This window comes from Hyalella azteca, unplaced genomic scaffold (assembly GCF_000764305.2).
Source record: "Hyalella azteca isolate HAZT.00-mixed unplaced genomic scaffold, Hazt_2.0.2 contig6724, whole genome shotgun sequence".
Lineage (NCBI taxonomy): Eukaryota > Metazoa > Arthropoda > Malacostraca > Amphipoda > Hyalellidae > Hyalella > Hyalella azteca.
Genome location: NW_025936876.1, coordinates 698 through 18053, shown reverse-complemented (window position 1 = coordinate 18053; position 17356 = coordinate 698). Strand labels below are relative to the sequence as shown.

The window sequence follows — 17356 nt, the reverse complement described above, 5'->3', positions numbered from 1 at the left end:
CCGCTGCTGCTTTGTATGCGTTCCACGTTATCTGAAACATTTGTTTCATTTACATTATATATATATTAACAAATAAGTTTAAGATAATGACATTCCATGTAAAATAAACAACGTTGTAAGACAATTTCATGCTTTTCTTAAATTCTCCAAAATATCTTCAATAAAATAATTATCCACTTAAATATTCAACAGTTTCTGGAACACTCAGACTATTCTTATGTGTCCCAATTCATATAAACAAATTCTTGTGAGAAAAATGAAAATCGTTGAAATAAATAAATGGTGTCGCATTAGGGGGACATTACCCCGTAGGGAAAGCAGTGGGGGAGGGGGGCCATAACACAGAGAACGTCGGGTGACAGACACCCTCCTGGCTCCCCCGATGCTCCTCCGGGTGCTGCGGTCTGGCAGGGCGCCACCGCCCTCCTTGGCTGCGGGGCTCCCAGCCCCCGCTGCTGGGGGGACGGGGAATAGTGATGAACGGCGCCGTCTCTTCACAGCCTCGATTAAACTCTGGAAAATATTATACGATTATTTTTATACTGAAAATAATAAATTGATTATTTTTATACTGAAAATAATAAATTGATTATTTTTATACTGAAAATAATAAATTGATTATTTTTATACTGAAAATCATCCTTCTGTCACAGCCTCAATTAAACTCTGAAAAATATTATAGGATTAGTTTTATACTGAAAATAATAAATTGATTATTTTTATACTGAAAATAACAAATTGATTATTTTTATAGGTACTGAAAATCATCCTTCCATCACAGCCTCAATTAAACTCTGAAAATATTGTAGGAATATTTTTATACTGAAAATAATAAATTGATTTTTATACTGAAAATAATAAATTGATTTTTATACTGAAATAGATGCTTTGATCCCAGGCTCGAATAAACTCTTAAAAATATTATAGGATTATTTTTATACTGAAAATAATGCTTCCGTCACAGCCTCGATTAACTATGAAAAATATAATTGGGTTATTTTTAAACTGAAAATAATAAATTGATTATTTTTATACTGAAAATCATGCTTTCTTCACAGCCTCAATTTAAGTCTGAAAAATATTATTGGCTTAATCCTATATTAAAAATTTTTTTTTCAGAGGCCAAGTGTTCAAGATATGTAGTCTGTGACAAGGTACTACATAACCAGCAACATAAGACATTCTGGCTTGATAATAAAGTTGTATTGAAGATAAGAAGTCAAGCATTTAGGTATAATGCTTCATAAGTGTAATGATTCACAAGGTGCATAGCCTCAACTGCAGTGCTGGGAAAAATTCACTGCTCAAGAGGAAAAACTGTTGAGCCAAGATTATGGAATGAAATAACTCGTTTCATTTCATTCCATAATCATTTCATTCATTGATATTATTATGAAATTATTTTTTCATTCCTTATTTTTATTACTCTTCTATCCATAAACAAAAAATCATCACTGGGTTTTATCATTAAACCTTCTCGAGTTTTATAACAAAAAATTACAGATCATTACAGATCCTATCTGATCTGAGTTGAGTACACTAGAAGCTGTAGTTCTCCATGCAGGATAATAAACTTCATAATAATAGAACAATTTTGGAATACTAAATTTCTAGCAAGCAAGCGTTTCTAGTTTTGATTTGGAATTTTCTAGGTTTGCTTGCTTTCTAGCTCATGAAAATTAGAAGCAATTGTATTCAGAAGTTGAGATCACCAGAGCTACATGCATTGTGTAGGGATCTTAGCTGAATATTCAGGTGTACTGTGGGAAACGCAGGGAGAATAAGAACAATAGTAGCTAATGTGTTGGACTTAGAATAAGTTATTATGGAATGAAATGAAACAAGTTATTTCATTCCATAATCTTGGCTCAACAGTTTTTCCTCATAAGCTGTGAATTTTTCCCAGCATTGCAGTTGAGATATTCACCTTGTGAATCATTACACTTATGAAGCATACTGGTATGCTTGACTTCTTATCTTCAATACAACTTTATTATCAAGCCAGAATGTCTTTATGTTGCTGGACTATGTAGTACCTTGTCACAGACTATATATCTTGAACACTTGGCCCCTGAAAAATAAATTTTTAATATAGGATTGACGATCCCGTAGCAGTGTAAGAATTCAGAGCTGACTTGTTGTGGGACCAAAGCAAGGACTAGTTTAGTGAATTCAGACAACTGCAGAGGTATGTGTAACTGTCGATATTTATCAATATTGTATTTATTTGGTGTGTTGATACTATGTGAGATATCTGGTAGGGAATTACTCGACTAACTGTAAATTTGATTTTGTTCATGTATGGAGAACTCAACCCGGATAGAAGATCACAAGAGGCTATCAAGAAGATTCAGTGTTGTGCATATATAATCTGGTACTGTGTTGTGACGAACATCTACTATGCTGTGCCCTAGCATATGAAAGAAGAGTTCTGTACCCTATTACGATACCCATGTTCGCGTTAACTTGTTCAATTTCTTAATTTAAGTGTTCACTTTTCATTATTTTCACTTGGTCATTCAGAACCCCATCATCTTGGTCATTCAGAACCTCATCATCTTGGTCATTCAGAACCTCATTATAACCTCATAATCTTGGTCATTCAGAACCCCATAATCTTGGTCATTCATAACCTCATAATCTTGGTCATTCAGAACCCCATAATCTTGGTCATTTAGAACCTTGTTATCCATTACCTCTTTGTTTCAAATCCAGTTAATAATTATATAATCTTTAGTATGTTTAATAAAGAAAGATATGATCTAACAAACACTTAACTAATTACCTCTCACTACATTTAACTAAGTCTCATGATACAGCCAACAATAACATTTATCAACAAGTAATATCTTAACACCTAAAGTAATGTGAATAAACACATAAACGTTTACAAATATATAATAGATTAGTGGAAACATAAAAACTAACCTAAATTGAAGCAGCCATGCTGATCCAGAGAAAAACTTAAATCAAATTTACAAAGAAACGGTATAAAATTAAATTTAATTTTAATTTAACAGTGTTAAATCAACAGAATGTAACAGCAGAGTTATTACCTGCATGGCTTTCTCATCTGATTTGCTGGCATTGGTAGCAGCACCTGCAAAAAATATATATAATAATAATTATTTTTATTCTATAAAAAAGCAAAAGTTAGAAGAGGAATATGAATAGTTGTGTACATATCAGGATTCTTTAAATACAAATTTAATTTAAATGACAACTGCGTTCATTTAAATATATAAATATTTATGGGTAATTTGATATTTTATTTTTCTATTTATTACAATATTATTTATTGGGCTAATTTATTATTTAATGTAATATATTTTACATTAAATATGATTTAATTGCGTTCATTTAAATATTTTTGGGTAAACCAAGAGCCAGTCTACATAACTGACAAAATTGAAACAGTTTCTGCAATTGTCTTGCACAGTCTAAAATGTATAGGTATTTATATAAATATATTCTCAGTTAAAAACTTTGCCTCACTCATGTATACTATAATGTATTATACATATAAGCAGTCTAATATGTATAGGTATTTACATAAATATATTTTCAGTTAAAAACTTTGCCTCACTCATGTACATATATAATATATTATACATATAAAATAACGTCAACAAAACTATCAATTCTCACAGCAAGCTTGCAGTGACAGATGTTGCTGTGCAATTCACTTCCTAATTATTATTACCATCAAGTGGGGTGATTTCAGCCACCAGGGGTGACTTCAGCCATCACTACGGTACAACAGAAACAAATGGCAGCAAAACAAAATAAACCACTACAACAGAAACAAATGGCAGCAAAACAAAATAAACCACTACAACAGAAACAAATGGCAGCAAAACAAAATAATAAATGTTGGCTAAAGTCACCCCAGCATTTTGGCCAATGTAAATTATTTTGTTTTGCTGCCATTTGTTTCTGTTGCAGTGGTGGCCAAAGTCACCCCCAGTGGCTGAAATCACCCCACCTGACGGTATTCATTTTTATTTATTGATTTTCTCTTATTTTCTATCAAAGTCAAAAAGCATATTTTTTACTTGAAAATATATTATGTTTATATTCTGAACAATTGCCCACTAACAACAGTTCATCATAAGGATCTTCTTGGTTGCATTGCAGAAAAATTTGGGCAGGATTGACTTCCATGAAAAATATTTAGGTTTTGCTTCAATTCTTTCACAGAAGTAACAGCATTTCCATGCATCCATTGGATTTATTTTTTATATAAATAAAAAATGATGAGTTGAAACATCATCAGTATCTGAATTCTTATTAGTAATTTAATTATTAAATTTAGAAGTAAAAATAAATGCGATTCTACATAATTGATATTCATACAGTTTGAAAAATTTATATTAAAGCTTTTGTACAATCATTTTTTAAAAATTATATCCTATGATCTTTTCACTCAAAAAAAAAATAAATGAATCAAATTAAAAAATATGGCATCAGACTTGCAAATTGCAGAAAAATAAATTGTAAAATAACAGAAAATATGTTATTAAGTTAGATATTATTTTTAAACACTACATGAATATAGTACTTCATTATTACAAAATTATGCCAGTATTCAATATAAACCTACTAATTTTATAGCTATAATTTAAAACAATTGCACACAAGACACTAAAATATAAATTCTATATTCATCTTCATCTTGCTAGAACCCAAGATTGAACCAACCTGTAGTGTCAGTCAAAGACTGCGTTGAATCTTCATTTAAACCGCTGGCATTTTGTGCCGTAGTTGCATCAGTTGGAGAACATTCCATGGTAATGTGTTAATGTGTTGATGATCTCACAACTGGATCTGCGTACCTTTCAAGATCTGTAAACAATATTGAATAAATCCATGGGGCAGATGACACTGAAAGGTGGACAGATGCACTATTAGCTAGAACAAACCTAGTCTCTTTTTGTTCAGAGATTAGTTACAGAAGAAGAAAAAAACAGAAAGAAGACAGTTACAGTTACAGAAGAAAATTTTATTCCTGGCATAAATATGAGAACAGTTAACACGTTAAGTGCGGGATGACCCACGGGTGGGTGGCAGGGTCTTTCTTCAGGATAAATTCCGCAATTTTTTTTTTTTTTCAATTGCGTTAGTCGACAAAAATTTATGATGGTAGTACTGCCTCATTATAATATAAACTGTACGAAAAAAGGAAAATTTAATTTTTGCACCTGAACCTACAAATTTACTAGTGTATTTTGAATTATAGGCCTTTTTAGCAGCAGACTTGGCCGTTTTCAGGCCAGCTGCCAGCGCTGTGGGTCGTTGCCGCACTTAACGTGTTAAAGAAGAAAATTTTATTACCAACATGAATATGCGAATAGTTGGAAAATGCAATTTTATTATGGCATGAATATGAGAACAGTTAAAGAACAGAACTCATTACTGCCATTGATATGTGAACAGTTAAAAAACAAAATTTTATTACTGCCATGAATAGAGAAACGGTTAAAGATTTTTTGAGTACCGTCAAATGAGGTAATAAGGGACGGGCGGGGTAAATTGGGACAGTCCTCCACCACGGAGTAAAAATGTTATAGCAGCAAAACTATTTGAAATTTTGCAAACTAAAAATAGTGGCATAAACTTCAACATTTTTCCTATCTATGTAGCATAAAGGAATTTTAGAATTTGTACATTTACTAGCTCTAAAAATTCCCTGCAAAAAATTTTGACAAGTGACATTTTGAAAATGTACTGTCAAACATGGTTATAAGGGACGGTTTTGAGCATTTTTCATCAATAACTTCTTACCATAAAACATACCATAAACAAGTTTGGGCTCATTTTGAAGGTATTAGCAAGGGCATTACAAAAATACAACAAATTCCATATGCTATTTGTAAAGTGCCAGACATAAAATAAAAGTGTCTCAAATTATCCTTGCAAACGGGTAATTCAGGACACTTGAAATAAAACTTAATTTTAAAATGCTTGAAGCATGCAGAGTGTACTCATCAATTACTAATAGTCCTCCAAAGTTCTGCTGAGCAAGGTAAATGTAATCAAAAATTCTTTGTTGGTTATCAATTTTTTGGTTAACTGGAGCCTTTGGTAATCAAGGTTTTACTGTAAATACATTTTTATGGGTGACCATTATTACCCTGTCTTGCGGAAAAGGCAAATTATTTTGGGATTGAGCATTGAAAATTTGTCTCAATCATGTTTATAAGCCAACACCTGTGTGCAACTCTTCTCAAGGAAAATTTTTTTATACAGCAAAAATTTTCTCTGCTACAGACCTTGGCAGAGGTACTTTTCCCAAAATCTCACTTTTCACACTTTTTTTCAGGGATTTTTCAGAGGTTGTAAATGAATGATTTCTTAACTTGCTTTACGCTACATAGATAGGAAAAATGTTGAACTTTATGCAACTATTTTAAATTTTGAAATATTTCAATTGGTTTATCTGCTACAACATATCTATAAAATGATGGAGGACTGTCTCGATTCATCCTGCCTGTCCCTTATTACCGTAAAATGGGGTTACTTTGACCGGCTTGGTAACTTTGACCACTTTTCGTTTTTTTAACAAAAACCCCCAAAACTCAAAAACGATTTGGCATATAAAAATTTTGTCAATGGCCATCAAAGGCCTAATACTGAGGCTATGTAATTATTGTAACACTATAGAAAGATTTAAAAAGTTTGCATATCTAATAGGTTAAAAAATTAAAAATGTGACCCACAAAAAAGAGCTATTATCTAAAGCCTGTCGGAGTACCTCCTCCAATTCTTTTATTTTTTGGTAAAATAACTCCAGGTTTCGATGCATTGTAGTAGAACTCTACTAGTTACATATGCAAAAGACAAATTTTAGAAAAGTGTCAAGGTTTGCAAATGGGGGGGGGGAGTTATTTTACCAAAAAATAAAATTGATTTTACCACCCGGTCAAAGAAACCCCAAGAGCTGGGGTAACAAAGACCATCACTTTTTTTGAAGTTACATCAAAATTATTTTGCATGTTTCAATTTAAGTTTAACTTATCTAGTAAAAAAATGGCATCATTTTGAAAAAAAGTGGTCAAAGTTACCCCATTTTACGGTACTGTCAAACAGGGTAATAAGGGATGGTATTGATCATTTTTGTTAACAACTTCTTACCATGAAACATATAAACAAGTTTGGGCTAATTTTAAAGGTATTAGCAAAGGCATTACAAAAAATACAAAAAATTCCATATGCTATTTGTAAGGTGCCAGAAGCAAAATAAAAGTTTCTTGAATTATCCCTGGGAAGGGGGTAATTCAGGGCACTTGAATTAAAACTAATTTTAAAATGCTTGAGCATGCAGAGTGCACTCATCCATTACTAACAGTACTCTGAAGTCCTCCTCTTCATTTGTAGATGATTTAGATATAGAATAAATAACAGTTTCAGTGATCTGTTCTGGCTTTTCCCTTGATATGATATTACCATATCCATACTTTCCCGTATTATTGATTTGATATAACTGTATCCATGGACCTGCCATTGAGCATTTACAACAACCTTGTCTACTGCAAGCTTCATATCAGCAGCCATGTAGCATTTCTTCTAAATCTGTAAGCTTACAGGATGGCTTGTAATTTCACACCATTTAAATTGGGTTAAGTGAATTCACTATGAAAAATTGTAGAAAATGTACCTGAAACAGAAAGAAATGTTTCAGTGACAATCATCATATGTTTTGGAGAAATAAATCATAGTTTAGGTTAATTACCGTAAAATGGGGTAACTTAGACCGGCAGGGTAACTTAGACCACTTTTCGTTTTTTTAACAAAAACCCCCACAACTCAAAAACTATTTGACATAGAAAAATTCTGTCAATGGGCATTAAAGGCCTAATACTGAGGCTACATAACACAATAGAAAAATTTAAAAAGTTTGCATATCTAATAGGTTAAAAAATTAAAAATGTGACCCACGAAAAAAGCTATTATTTAAAGCCTGTCAGAGTACACCCTCCAATTATTTCATTTTTTGGTTAAATAACTCCGGGTTTTGCTGCATTGTAGTAGAACTCTTCTAGTTACATATGCAAACAACAAATTTTAGGAAAGTGTCATAGTTTGCAAATGGGGGGCGCTGCCCCCAAATGGGGTAACTTAGACCACCTAATGTCAGCCCTGACAGGGTAACATAGACCGGCTTGGAAGTTAATATAAAATTACCATATATAACATATTTTATGTTTGACAGCCTATTTATGTTTTTTCTTTATGTTTCAGACTCTACAGAGTCTTATATATGGTAATTTTAACTTAATTTCCAAACCAGTCTATGTTTCCCCATCACGGCTGCCATTAGATGGTCACATTTCGCCCATTTGGAGGCGGCGCCCCCATTTGCAAACTATAACACTTTCCTCAAGTTTGTCATTTGCATATGTAACTAGAAGAGTTCTACTACAATGCACCAAAACCTGGAATTATTTGGAGTTATTTTACCAAAAAATATAATTGATTTTACCACCCGGTCTAAGTTACCCCAAGAGCTGGGGTAACAAAGACCATCACTTTTTTTGAAATTACATAAAGACTATGAGAGGCAGGAGCCAGCAATTTATGGTGAGTGAAGCTAGAGTATAGACCTGTATTTTGCATGTTTCAATTCAAGTTTAATTTAGCTAGTAAAAAAATGGCATCATTTATAAAAATAAAAGCGGTCTAAGTTACCCCATTTTCGGTACTTTTCATTCTATGTTGCCTTGTGCACAATTCTATTTATGACATTCTATGCAAAATTTTGTGATTTTGATGAGCAAGGTAAATTTACTCAAAAATTTTTGTTGTTAGCTGATTTTTTTATTGACTGGAGCCCTTGCTAGCTGAGGTTCTACTGTAAATGCGTTTTAGGGGTGTTTCTTATTACCCCATAGTGTGGAAATGGCTGCCATTTTTTTAATGAGATACGCAAATTCTGTCACTCATGTTTTTAAGCCAGCACCTGTGTGCAACTTTTATGTAGGTAAAATTCTTAATATGGTGAATATTTTCTTCTGCTACAGACCTTAGCAGAGTTACTTTTCCAAAATCTCACTTTTCACACTTTTTTCAGGGATTTTTTAGAGGTAGTAAATGTATGATTCACTAACTTGCTTTGTGCTACATAGATAGGAAAAATGTTAAACTTTATGCCACAATTTTTAATTTTGCAATATTTCAATTAGCTCAGCTGCTTCAATATTTCTATGAAATGATGGAGGACTGTCTCAATTCATCCTGCCTGTCCCTTATTGTACCCTGTTTGACAGTACTTCTGCTAAGGTCTGCACTCTGTAGTAAAAAAATATTCACAGTATTGAAAAATTTGGTTTAAAAAGAAGTTGCAGATAGGTTTCAGCTCTAAAACTTCATTGACATAATTTTTGTACCTCAATACAAAACAAAATGGTGGCTATTTCTGCACGACGGGGTAATAAGCTACGCCCCCCCATCAGGAAAATATGGGACACCCCTAAAAACACATACACAGTAGAACCTTGGTTAGCAAAGGCTCCAGTTAATGAAAAATTCAATTAACAACAAAGAATTTTTATTACATTTACCTCACTCAGCAAAAAAAAAAGTCATTTCCTGCTCAGCAAAAAAAAGTCACTTAACTGCTCTGCAAAAAAAATAACATAACAAAAAATTCATGCATCATCAGTCACCACAAAAATGTGCATAGAACGTCATAGATAGAATTGTGCACTGGGCAATATAGAATAAAAAGTAATTAATTTAAACTACTATTTATTTTTGCAAAAAATATGAGGGGGTCACTAAAATATTCCTTTTTTTTTTTAGAATCTTTTTTTATAGTGAATTCTCTAGACCCAATCAAAATGGTGCAAAATTACAAGCCCAGTCCTGTTAGTTAGCTTACAGATAGAGAAGAAATTACAAGATTGTTGTCAATGCTCAATGGCATGTCCATGGATATGGTAATATCACATCAATAATGGAAAAACAAGTAAAAATCAGAAAAAAATTAATTTATTCTACATCCACATCATCTACAAAGGAAAAGGAAGACTTCAGAGTATTGTTAGTAATAGATGAGTACATTCTGCAGCAGGTTGAGAAAAGTCCTATTTTTTCTGAAATATTGCAGCTCTAATATCATATAGTGGGGGGAAATAAATATTCGTACACTTGAAAAATCGTATTTTAATGTATGTAAGTACACAAACTGAACAGGAGAAGTGATTTATATTATGTATAGAGGCGCATTGTATTAAAAAATAGCATCAATAGAAATTAAATCTCAATGCAACTGTCTCTATACATAATTTAAATCACTTTTCCTGTTAAGTTTGTGTACTTACATACATTAAAATACAATTTTTCAAGTGTACGAATATTTATTTCCCCCCACTGTAATTTCAGTAGGTATGAAATCTTGAGTCTCTAACTCCACGTATTTTTGTTTGATTGAAAAAATTGCAGTTTGCACTTTGCAAACATGTTGTTTCATAAAATTTTCAACTTCCATAATCCGCATTACTTCAACCTCCTGCCAAAATATCCTGCAGAACGTAATAACAACACAACAAGTGAACCCAAAGGTTTCCTTGAAGATTGCTTAGTTGTTGTCATGTCAGAGCGGTCAGACTGCATAATCACGTGTATGTTCAGGTGCCACTTAAATGACTGACTTAAGTTGCTTTTCATGGCCAAGATGACTTAGGTATATGACTTTTCATAAACTAGATATGGAATTCACGGCTTGAAGAAATGAAATTCATGGCTTGAAGAAATGGAATCACGGCTAGAAAACCCATAAATCCATGACTTGAAAAATTCAGTTGAGGCTTGCCAAGTAGATATATTCCATGTCTGCTCTGCATGCTTTAAATATTTTAAAATCAAGTTATATATGAAGTGTCTCAAAGTACCTCATTCCCAGGTGAATTCAGGACACTTTTCTTTTGCCTCTGGCACCTTACAAATAGCATATGGAATTTTTTCAGAGATGCTACAGCCATACAATAGCCCTCACAAAGACTTTTAAAATAAGCTCAAACTCATTTATGAAATGTTTAATGGTAAGAAATTATTAGTGAAAAATGCTCAAAATTATCCCTTATTAGTTATTACCTCATTACCCTAGTCGGTAGCCTACAACAAGTGAACAAGAGGCTCAGGAGCTTTCTAATGCTTAAACACTAAAACAGGGTGCAGAGGGTGCAAGCGGCAAGCAGCATCTCCACTCGCCAAGATATGGATTTTTAGCCTAAAGCATTGCATGCCATTTTCAAGATGCAACGCTGGGTTATTTTTAATAAGAAAATGCTGAAAACAAGTTTAATAGTAGGTACACTGACTGTCAATTTCAGTATTTCACCTTTTTGGCCTTTTGCCTAATTTTTTATGTTTAAATTAGAAAAAATTCTACATTTTCACACATAGGGTAAATGCGGTACCTATATTCCGACACATTAAGGACGCATCAAGAAATGAAAAACTATAAAAAAATAACCGTATGCGTTACTCGAGTTCTGTTTGCTTTATGTGACTCACAAAACACCATACTACGCGCCACTGCACCAGCAATGATGAAACGTCACAAAATGTTGCCATATTTATTTAAAAGCCTTTAGAATGCAAACCTACCAGATCCCTATATTCCAACACTGTGTGTGGCAATATTCGGCACCTGGTAGGGCGTATTCCGTCCGCGCTTCAAATTCTACTGATACATAATGTCATCATCCACGTGTTCAAATTCCGTTTGCTGTGTGAGCTGTATTGGAATACAACACGGCATTGAATTAGAGCACTAATGAATATTAAACACTACTTAATTACGCTTTTAATTAACAACTATTAAGCTTTTAATTAAGCAAATTTCAATTTTTGTACATAGCTTGGAACGATCTGTGTGTGTCTTTTAAACATTCAATTTCAAATTAGGCCAGGGCCTAAATCCTGATCAAGCATATATTGCTAAATTGCAGGCCATCACGAATTAGGAGTATCACATTAAAAAACTAATAACAATCAACAAAATAAATCACAATGATCACATTCATGATTCTGATTCACAATACCTACCTAGGCTAAATCTTGAACAAAACAATCAGGAGCACTTGGAGTAGCCGAGTAGACTCAGCAGAGTTTACAAGAAAAAAAAACGAACCTCGAAAATCAACTGAAAAAAATGTTTCTTCGACAATCGGCAGCAAAACTTTGCTAATTTACCATAGAATTTTAACTTCTAATGGTGATAACTTTAAATTGAGGTTGGTGGTTTGCCCTTTGCACACCACAGTCCACACCAGTGCCTTGCAGTTGCACCGACGCAATCACGTCTAAACGTTGGAGTCCCGCGCATACTTTTGAATGGCAATTGGTCTGAACGACGGAATTCGTGTTTTTAAATCCCGCCTTGAAAAATTCCATGTAGATAAATAAAATAAAAATTGGTATACGATCAAAAAATTTATGTGTATTATACGAATTATTAAATTTTGAAAGAAAATATAGGTACTTTAAACAGTATTTTGTTGTTGTTGTTTCCAGTTTGTAGGTGAGGAAGTAGTTGCGCAGTGACCTCTTGTTACACCTGGACTCAGCAGGTTTAATTTTGTTTCAATGTAAACAGTATTTTCACCGAACCGATGTAATGCGCGATGTTTATGACTGGTTTTCTCACCAGTCTCACCTGACTTCTGATGCTGTCATTAAAATAAAATCACAGTTATAGTTAAATTTTGAAAAAGAACTCAGCGACCCACAGGACCCAACCCGGAGTATCATATGTCAAATTTAGACTAATTTTAATTGGTGTTACATTTATCGCCAATTCAGTTGCATTAATTGCGACCAGGACCGCAATCCTTATTCCAACTTAGAAAACCAATTGAGTTGTTCATGCCCGATAAAAGAGAATTTTTTCGGTTTGTCGAATTTTCAGAACAATTTTTTTTTCAGTTCGTTAAACAATTACGGAAAATTTTAACTTTTTCTATATTATATATAGCTTTCTATATGACTACTTTTACTACTTCAAGTAACAACCGCAGAAATTGGGAGCGCTGTGCCGTTGCACTCAATAAGATATCACGCAGTTTTATTATCAACTAGACAATTTTTGGCATCCTCCGCATATAAATACAAATGTAACACTTTTTCAGCAGGAGTTACAGTTTTAGCGTCAGTTAACTCAGCACATTAAAATCAGTCAACGATTTTACAAGTCAACCCTAACTTCAACTCATCTACTAAGTCTGCGTTTCATCAGACCAGCGTTACCGTTTCGAATCGTTACATGCTCCCATACGAAGTGTCAGTAATATTTATAATAGTAATATATTTAATGCGGTGTCAGCTTAGTAATAAGATAATTCTCGCATGACGAGCAAACTAGTTTCTTAGCGTTGAGTATCACTATCAGTTCCAAGTTTCCAAAAACAGCATTGGAACACATCCACGCGACAACATTTCTTCTCGCTTCGAGTCACCGTTCGAACCCGCGCCTCTCTGCGCCAATCCTGGTACTCTGAACTGTAACCATTGGGTCACCCTGTCCCATTGCGTTGAATATCATTATCAGTTCCAAGTTTAACCAAGTTGTACAAGGCAGACATAATTTCAGACTCCAATTACCGCTGGCTCCACTTCTAGTCTTGTTGAGAGGAAAAAAGCGATAGGAAAATAAAATAATGTAGCATGATATTTCATATCAGTTTTAATTGGCACACCCAGATGAATGAGTCGAAGTGAATGTAACGCTTACATCAAATGTAACTTCAAAAAAGAAATATCTTCTTCAATGCATCTTTTGCATAGAAGAAATAACTTCTATCAATGCATTTTTCTAACGCACAATACTTCCATTTAATNACAAATTAATTATAATGAAATGCCAACACATTTGAACCGTATTCATCACTGATTAACCGATAGTCGGTCAAAAGTTATGAATGTACTCTCGTTATTTTGTACTAAGGAAAGATAGAACGAAACAAAACATGTCGCTGTGGTACATAGTTCTTCATTATTATACAAATAAATTGTAATATTATTATATAATGTACACTCGTACGCGGGCTAAAATATCCAAACATAATTTAATTCAAGTAACTTAATACGGGGCTAGATTTGGAGTCAGCTACTTTGTTACGTTGAAGACTTTAACTGGTTATTGTAAAACAGTATGAATTATTAACTGGCCCATAATTAGATGAATATGGTGGTTAGCAAATAATTGGGCAAATAGCCTTCTTTATTCCATCAATAAATCGTAATTAATATCTTAATATAGATCGTAGTTAATAATAATTACAATCAGCTCGCTATAATTGCCTTCAAAATCTACATGTGGAACAGCCTCCCTGATAGCATCGTTGACGCTCCGAGTATGAACGCCTTCAATAACAGACTAGACGAAGCTAAAATGAAAATGTTCAGTCTTAAAATGCCTAGCAAATTACGGACCAGGGCCTATACTTTCAAATAAAGTTAAGAGATCGTAAGTTCATCAGCCAATCATTGACAGTTTCAAGCAAAATCCACCAATCATAGACAAGAAAATAGAGCGTAAGTACTTACGTTCACTTAGCAAGTTTTGAAAGTATGGCCCCAGATCGCCTGAAGATATAACATCTCCTGATATAATGTTAGACACTTGCAATGTAAAATGATTTTATTAGCAAAAAAAGTTATAATCCGCGAGACGGAAAATATCTAAGAAAAAGTATATTATGTAAATTTATTGTCTTATTTAGAGCGAGACTTAATGAAATAGAATTATCAGGAGTAAGAATAGGTTTAACAACCAATTATTGAATGTAGTTTCTAGATACGATGAGATAATGAGACATATTACCTATTGATGTACCTTGCTAAAGTTTCATTCTTCCTCTGGCTGGTTATTAATCCTGCATGCTAATTAAATCCTTCCTTTGGTTAGTGATTAATCCTGCATGCTAATTAAAAAAATTCTGCATCTACGACCGAGATCCAGCGTGTCGTAATTGGGACAATGTCAACACTCATAAAATAATAAGTCATATTGTCCAAATTGTGATCCACTTTCTTAACCAAATCGCCATTAGAACGCAGACATAAAAGAGATACGCAATTTTACCGTGTCAAGATGACCCATGCAAGGGCAAAAAAGCAAATTGTTATTCGGACAAAATCTCACTTATTTTTTAGCGCATTTTCTCATTTATGGAAAAAAGGCGCTATTGTGCTCGTCATGTCCGTCCGTCCGTCCGTGACTTCACGTTTTCGTCGACGAGAAAATGCGCTCTCTGTCACTCACTGCTGTGAGTACTGAGTTATATACTGAGTACTGCCACACCACTGGGCAGGGTGGCCCAGTGGTGTGGCAGAGTGGCCCAGTGGTTAAAGTGGCAGGGTGGCCCAGTGGTTACAGTTCAGAGAACCAAGATTGGCGCAGAGAGGCGCGGGTTCGATCCCAGCTCTGTGCGCCAGTTTCTGGTCAGAATCGGCGAGGAGGCCGGGCGGTTAAGCGCAGCAGAATTGTAGCAGTGAGTTGCGAGTTCGAGACCGCAACGAGCTGTGAATGCTCTGCGATGTTAAGAAACGGCGACAGGCCTACGGCCTAATAAACGCTGAAACCGCTATTATATTATATTAACTTAGAACATATCATAATATTACAGTTAGATAGTTGCAATGTATATTTATGTATTATATATTACACAAAATAATAAGATCTTCTGTGAGAAATTCTTCAGATGCGACTTCGACACATAAAATCATTTATAAAGTTCATGAGTAGTTATATCTCAATATAGTTAACTATTAATGAACCATTATGATGAATTGATTATATTTTTATGCTATGTCCGCCGCTGGAAGGTTAAATAATATGAATTTATATAATTTATATGAATAGCAATATTCTTCTAACCCGATAATATACAAGTTCTTTTACATCAACCTAACTGTATTATTTTGCCTGCTAATATTATACCGCCTAATATTTCTAATATTCATACGGCCTATTATTTCTAATATTTATACGGCCTATCAAATCCAATATTTATACGGCCTATTAAATCTAATATTTATACGGCCTATTATTTCTAATTTTTATACGGCCTATTATTTTTAATAATTAGACGGCCTATTAATTCTAAAATTTATACGGCCTATTATTTCTAATATTTATACGGCCTATTAATTCTAAAATTTATACGGCCTATTATTTCTAAAATTTATACGGCCTATCAATTCTATTATCTATACTGCTTATTATTTCTAAAATTTATACGGCCTATTATTTCTAAAATTTATACGGCTTATTCTTTCTAAAATTTATACGGCCTAATATTTCTAATATTTATACGGCCTATTATTTCTAAAATTTATACGGCCTAAAATATTCTGTATGTGACATGCAGTGACCTATTGAAGCTTCGACCTGCTACATATACTTTACGACTATGCAACAACTATAGGGAATATTGCCTTCCTGCACTAAATATAGAGTATTAATAACCTATTCTGCCTTGCCGCAATTAATCCACATTAATAATAAAAATTTTTAGTATTACTGCACGTATTTCAGTATTATTTCAGTATTACCTTTTCAGTATTACTGCACGTATTTCAGTATTACCTTTTCAGTATTACAGCACGTATTTCAGTATTATTTCAGTATTACCCTTTCAGTATTACAGCACGTATTTCAGTATTATTTCAGTATTACCTTTTCAGTATTACAGCACGTATTTCAGTACATATTCGTATTCNCATGGGTCACCAGATATGGGTCACCAGACATGGGTCACCAGACATGGGTCACCAGATATGGGTCACCAGACATGGGTCACCAGACATGGGGCACCAGACATGGGTCATCAGATATGGGTCACCAGACATGGGCCACCAGACATGGGTCACACCAGACATGGGTCACCAGACATGGGTCACCAGACATGGGTCACCAGGCATGGGTCACCAGACATGACACACCAGACATGGGTCACCACGACACACCAGACATGGGTCACCACGACACACCAGACATGGGTCACCACGACACACTAGACATGGCACGTCGTATGTACACGAGGCCTTCAGTTTGTGCAGGGTAGCGAGCCGGTCACTAGCAACAACCAAGATTCAAATTCACTTTAATATTCGAATTCGAATTTAAGATTCAAATTCAATTTAATATTCGTAATTTGGACAATGTCCCGCACATTTCTCTGATTATAATTAAATTGCAAATTAAGTTATTTTATAGTTTATCATCCATAAGAATTTCGAACTAGATTAGGATCCCAAACGTGAAAAAATTAGTATATGCTGGAAAAAATATATCGACAATCGAAACTGTAATTACTGAATTCGTTAATCAAAAATTGTATCCATCAGG

The 17356-nt window shown here is 33.9% G+C and overlaps 1 protein-coding gene across 1 annotated transcript; it reads right to left on the bottom strand.

Moving 5' to 3' along the window:
* Positions 1-305: 305 nt before the first annotated feature.
* Positions 306-12312, bottom strand: LOC108675708 (the record flags this gene model as incomplete). Its single annotated transcript, XM_018163733.2, has 4 exons — positions 12137-12312; positions 4702-4845; positions 3057-3100; positions 306-513 (listed from the first exon to the last, which is right to left on the bottom strand). Coding segments are annotated over exons 2-4 (340 nt in total), but the record flags the coding sequence as incomplete, so codon positions are not given.
* Between the last annotated feature and the right edge of the window lie 5044 nt (positions 12313-17356).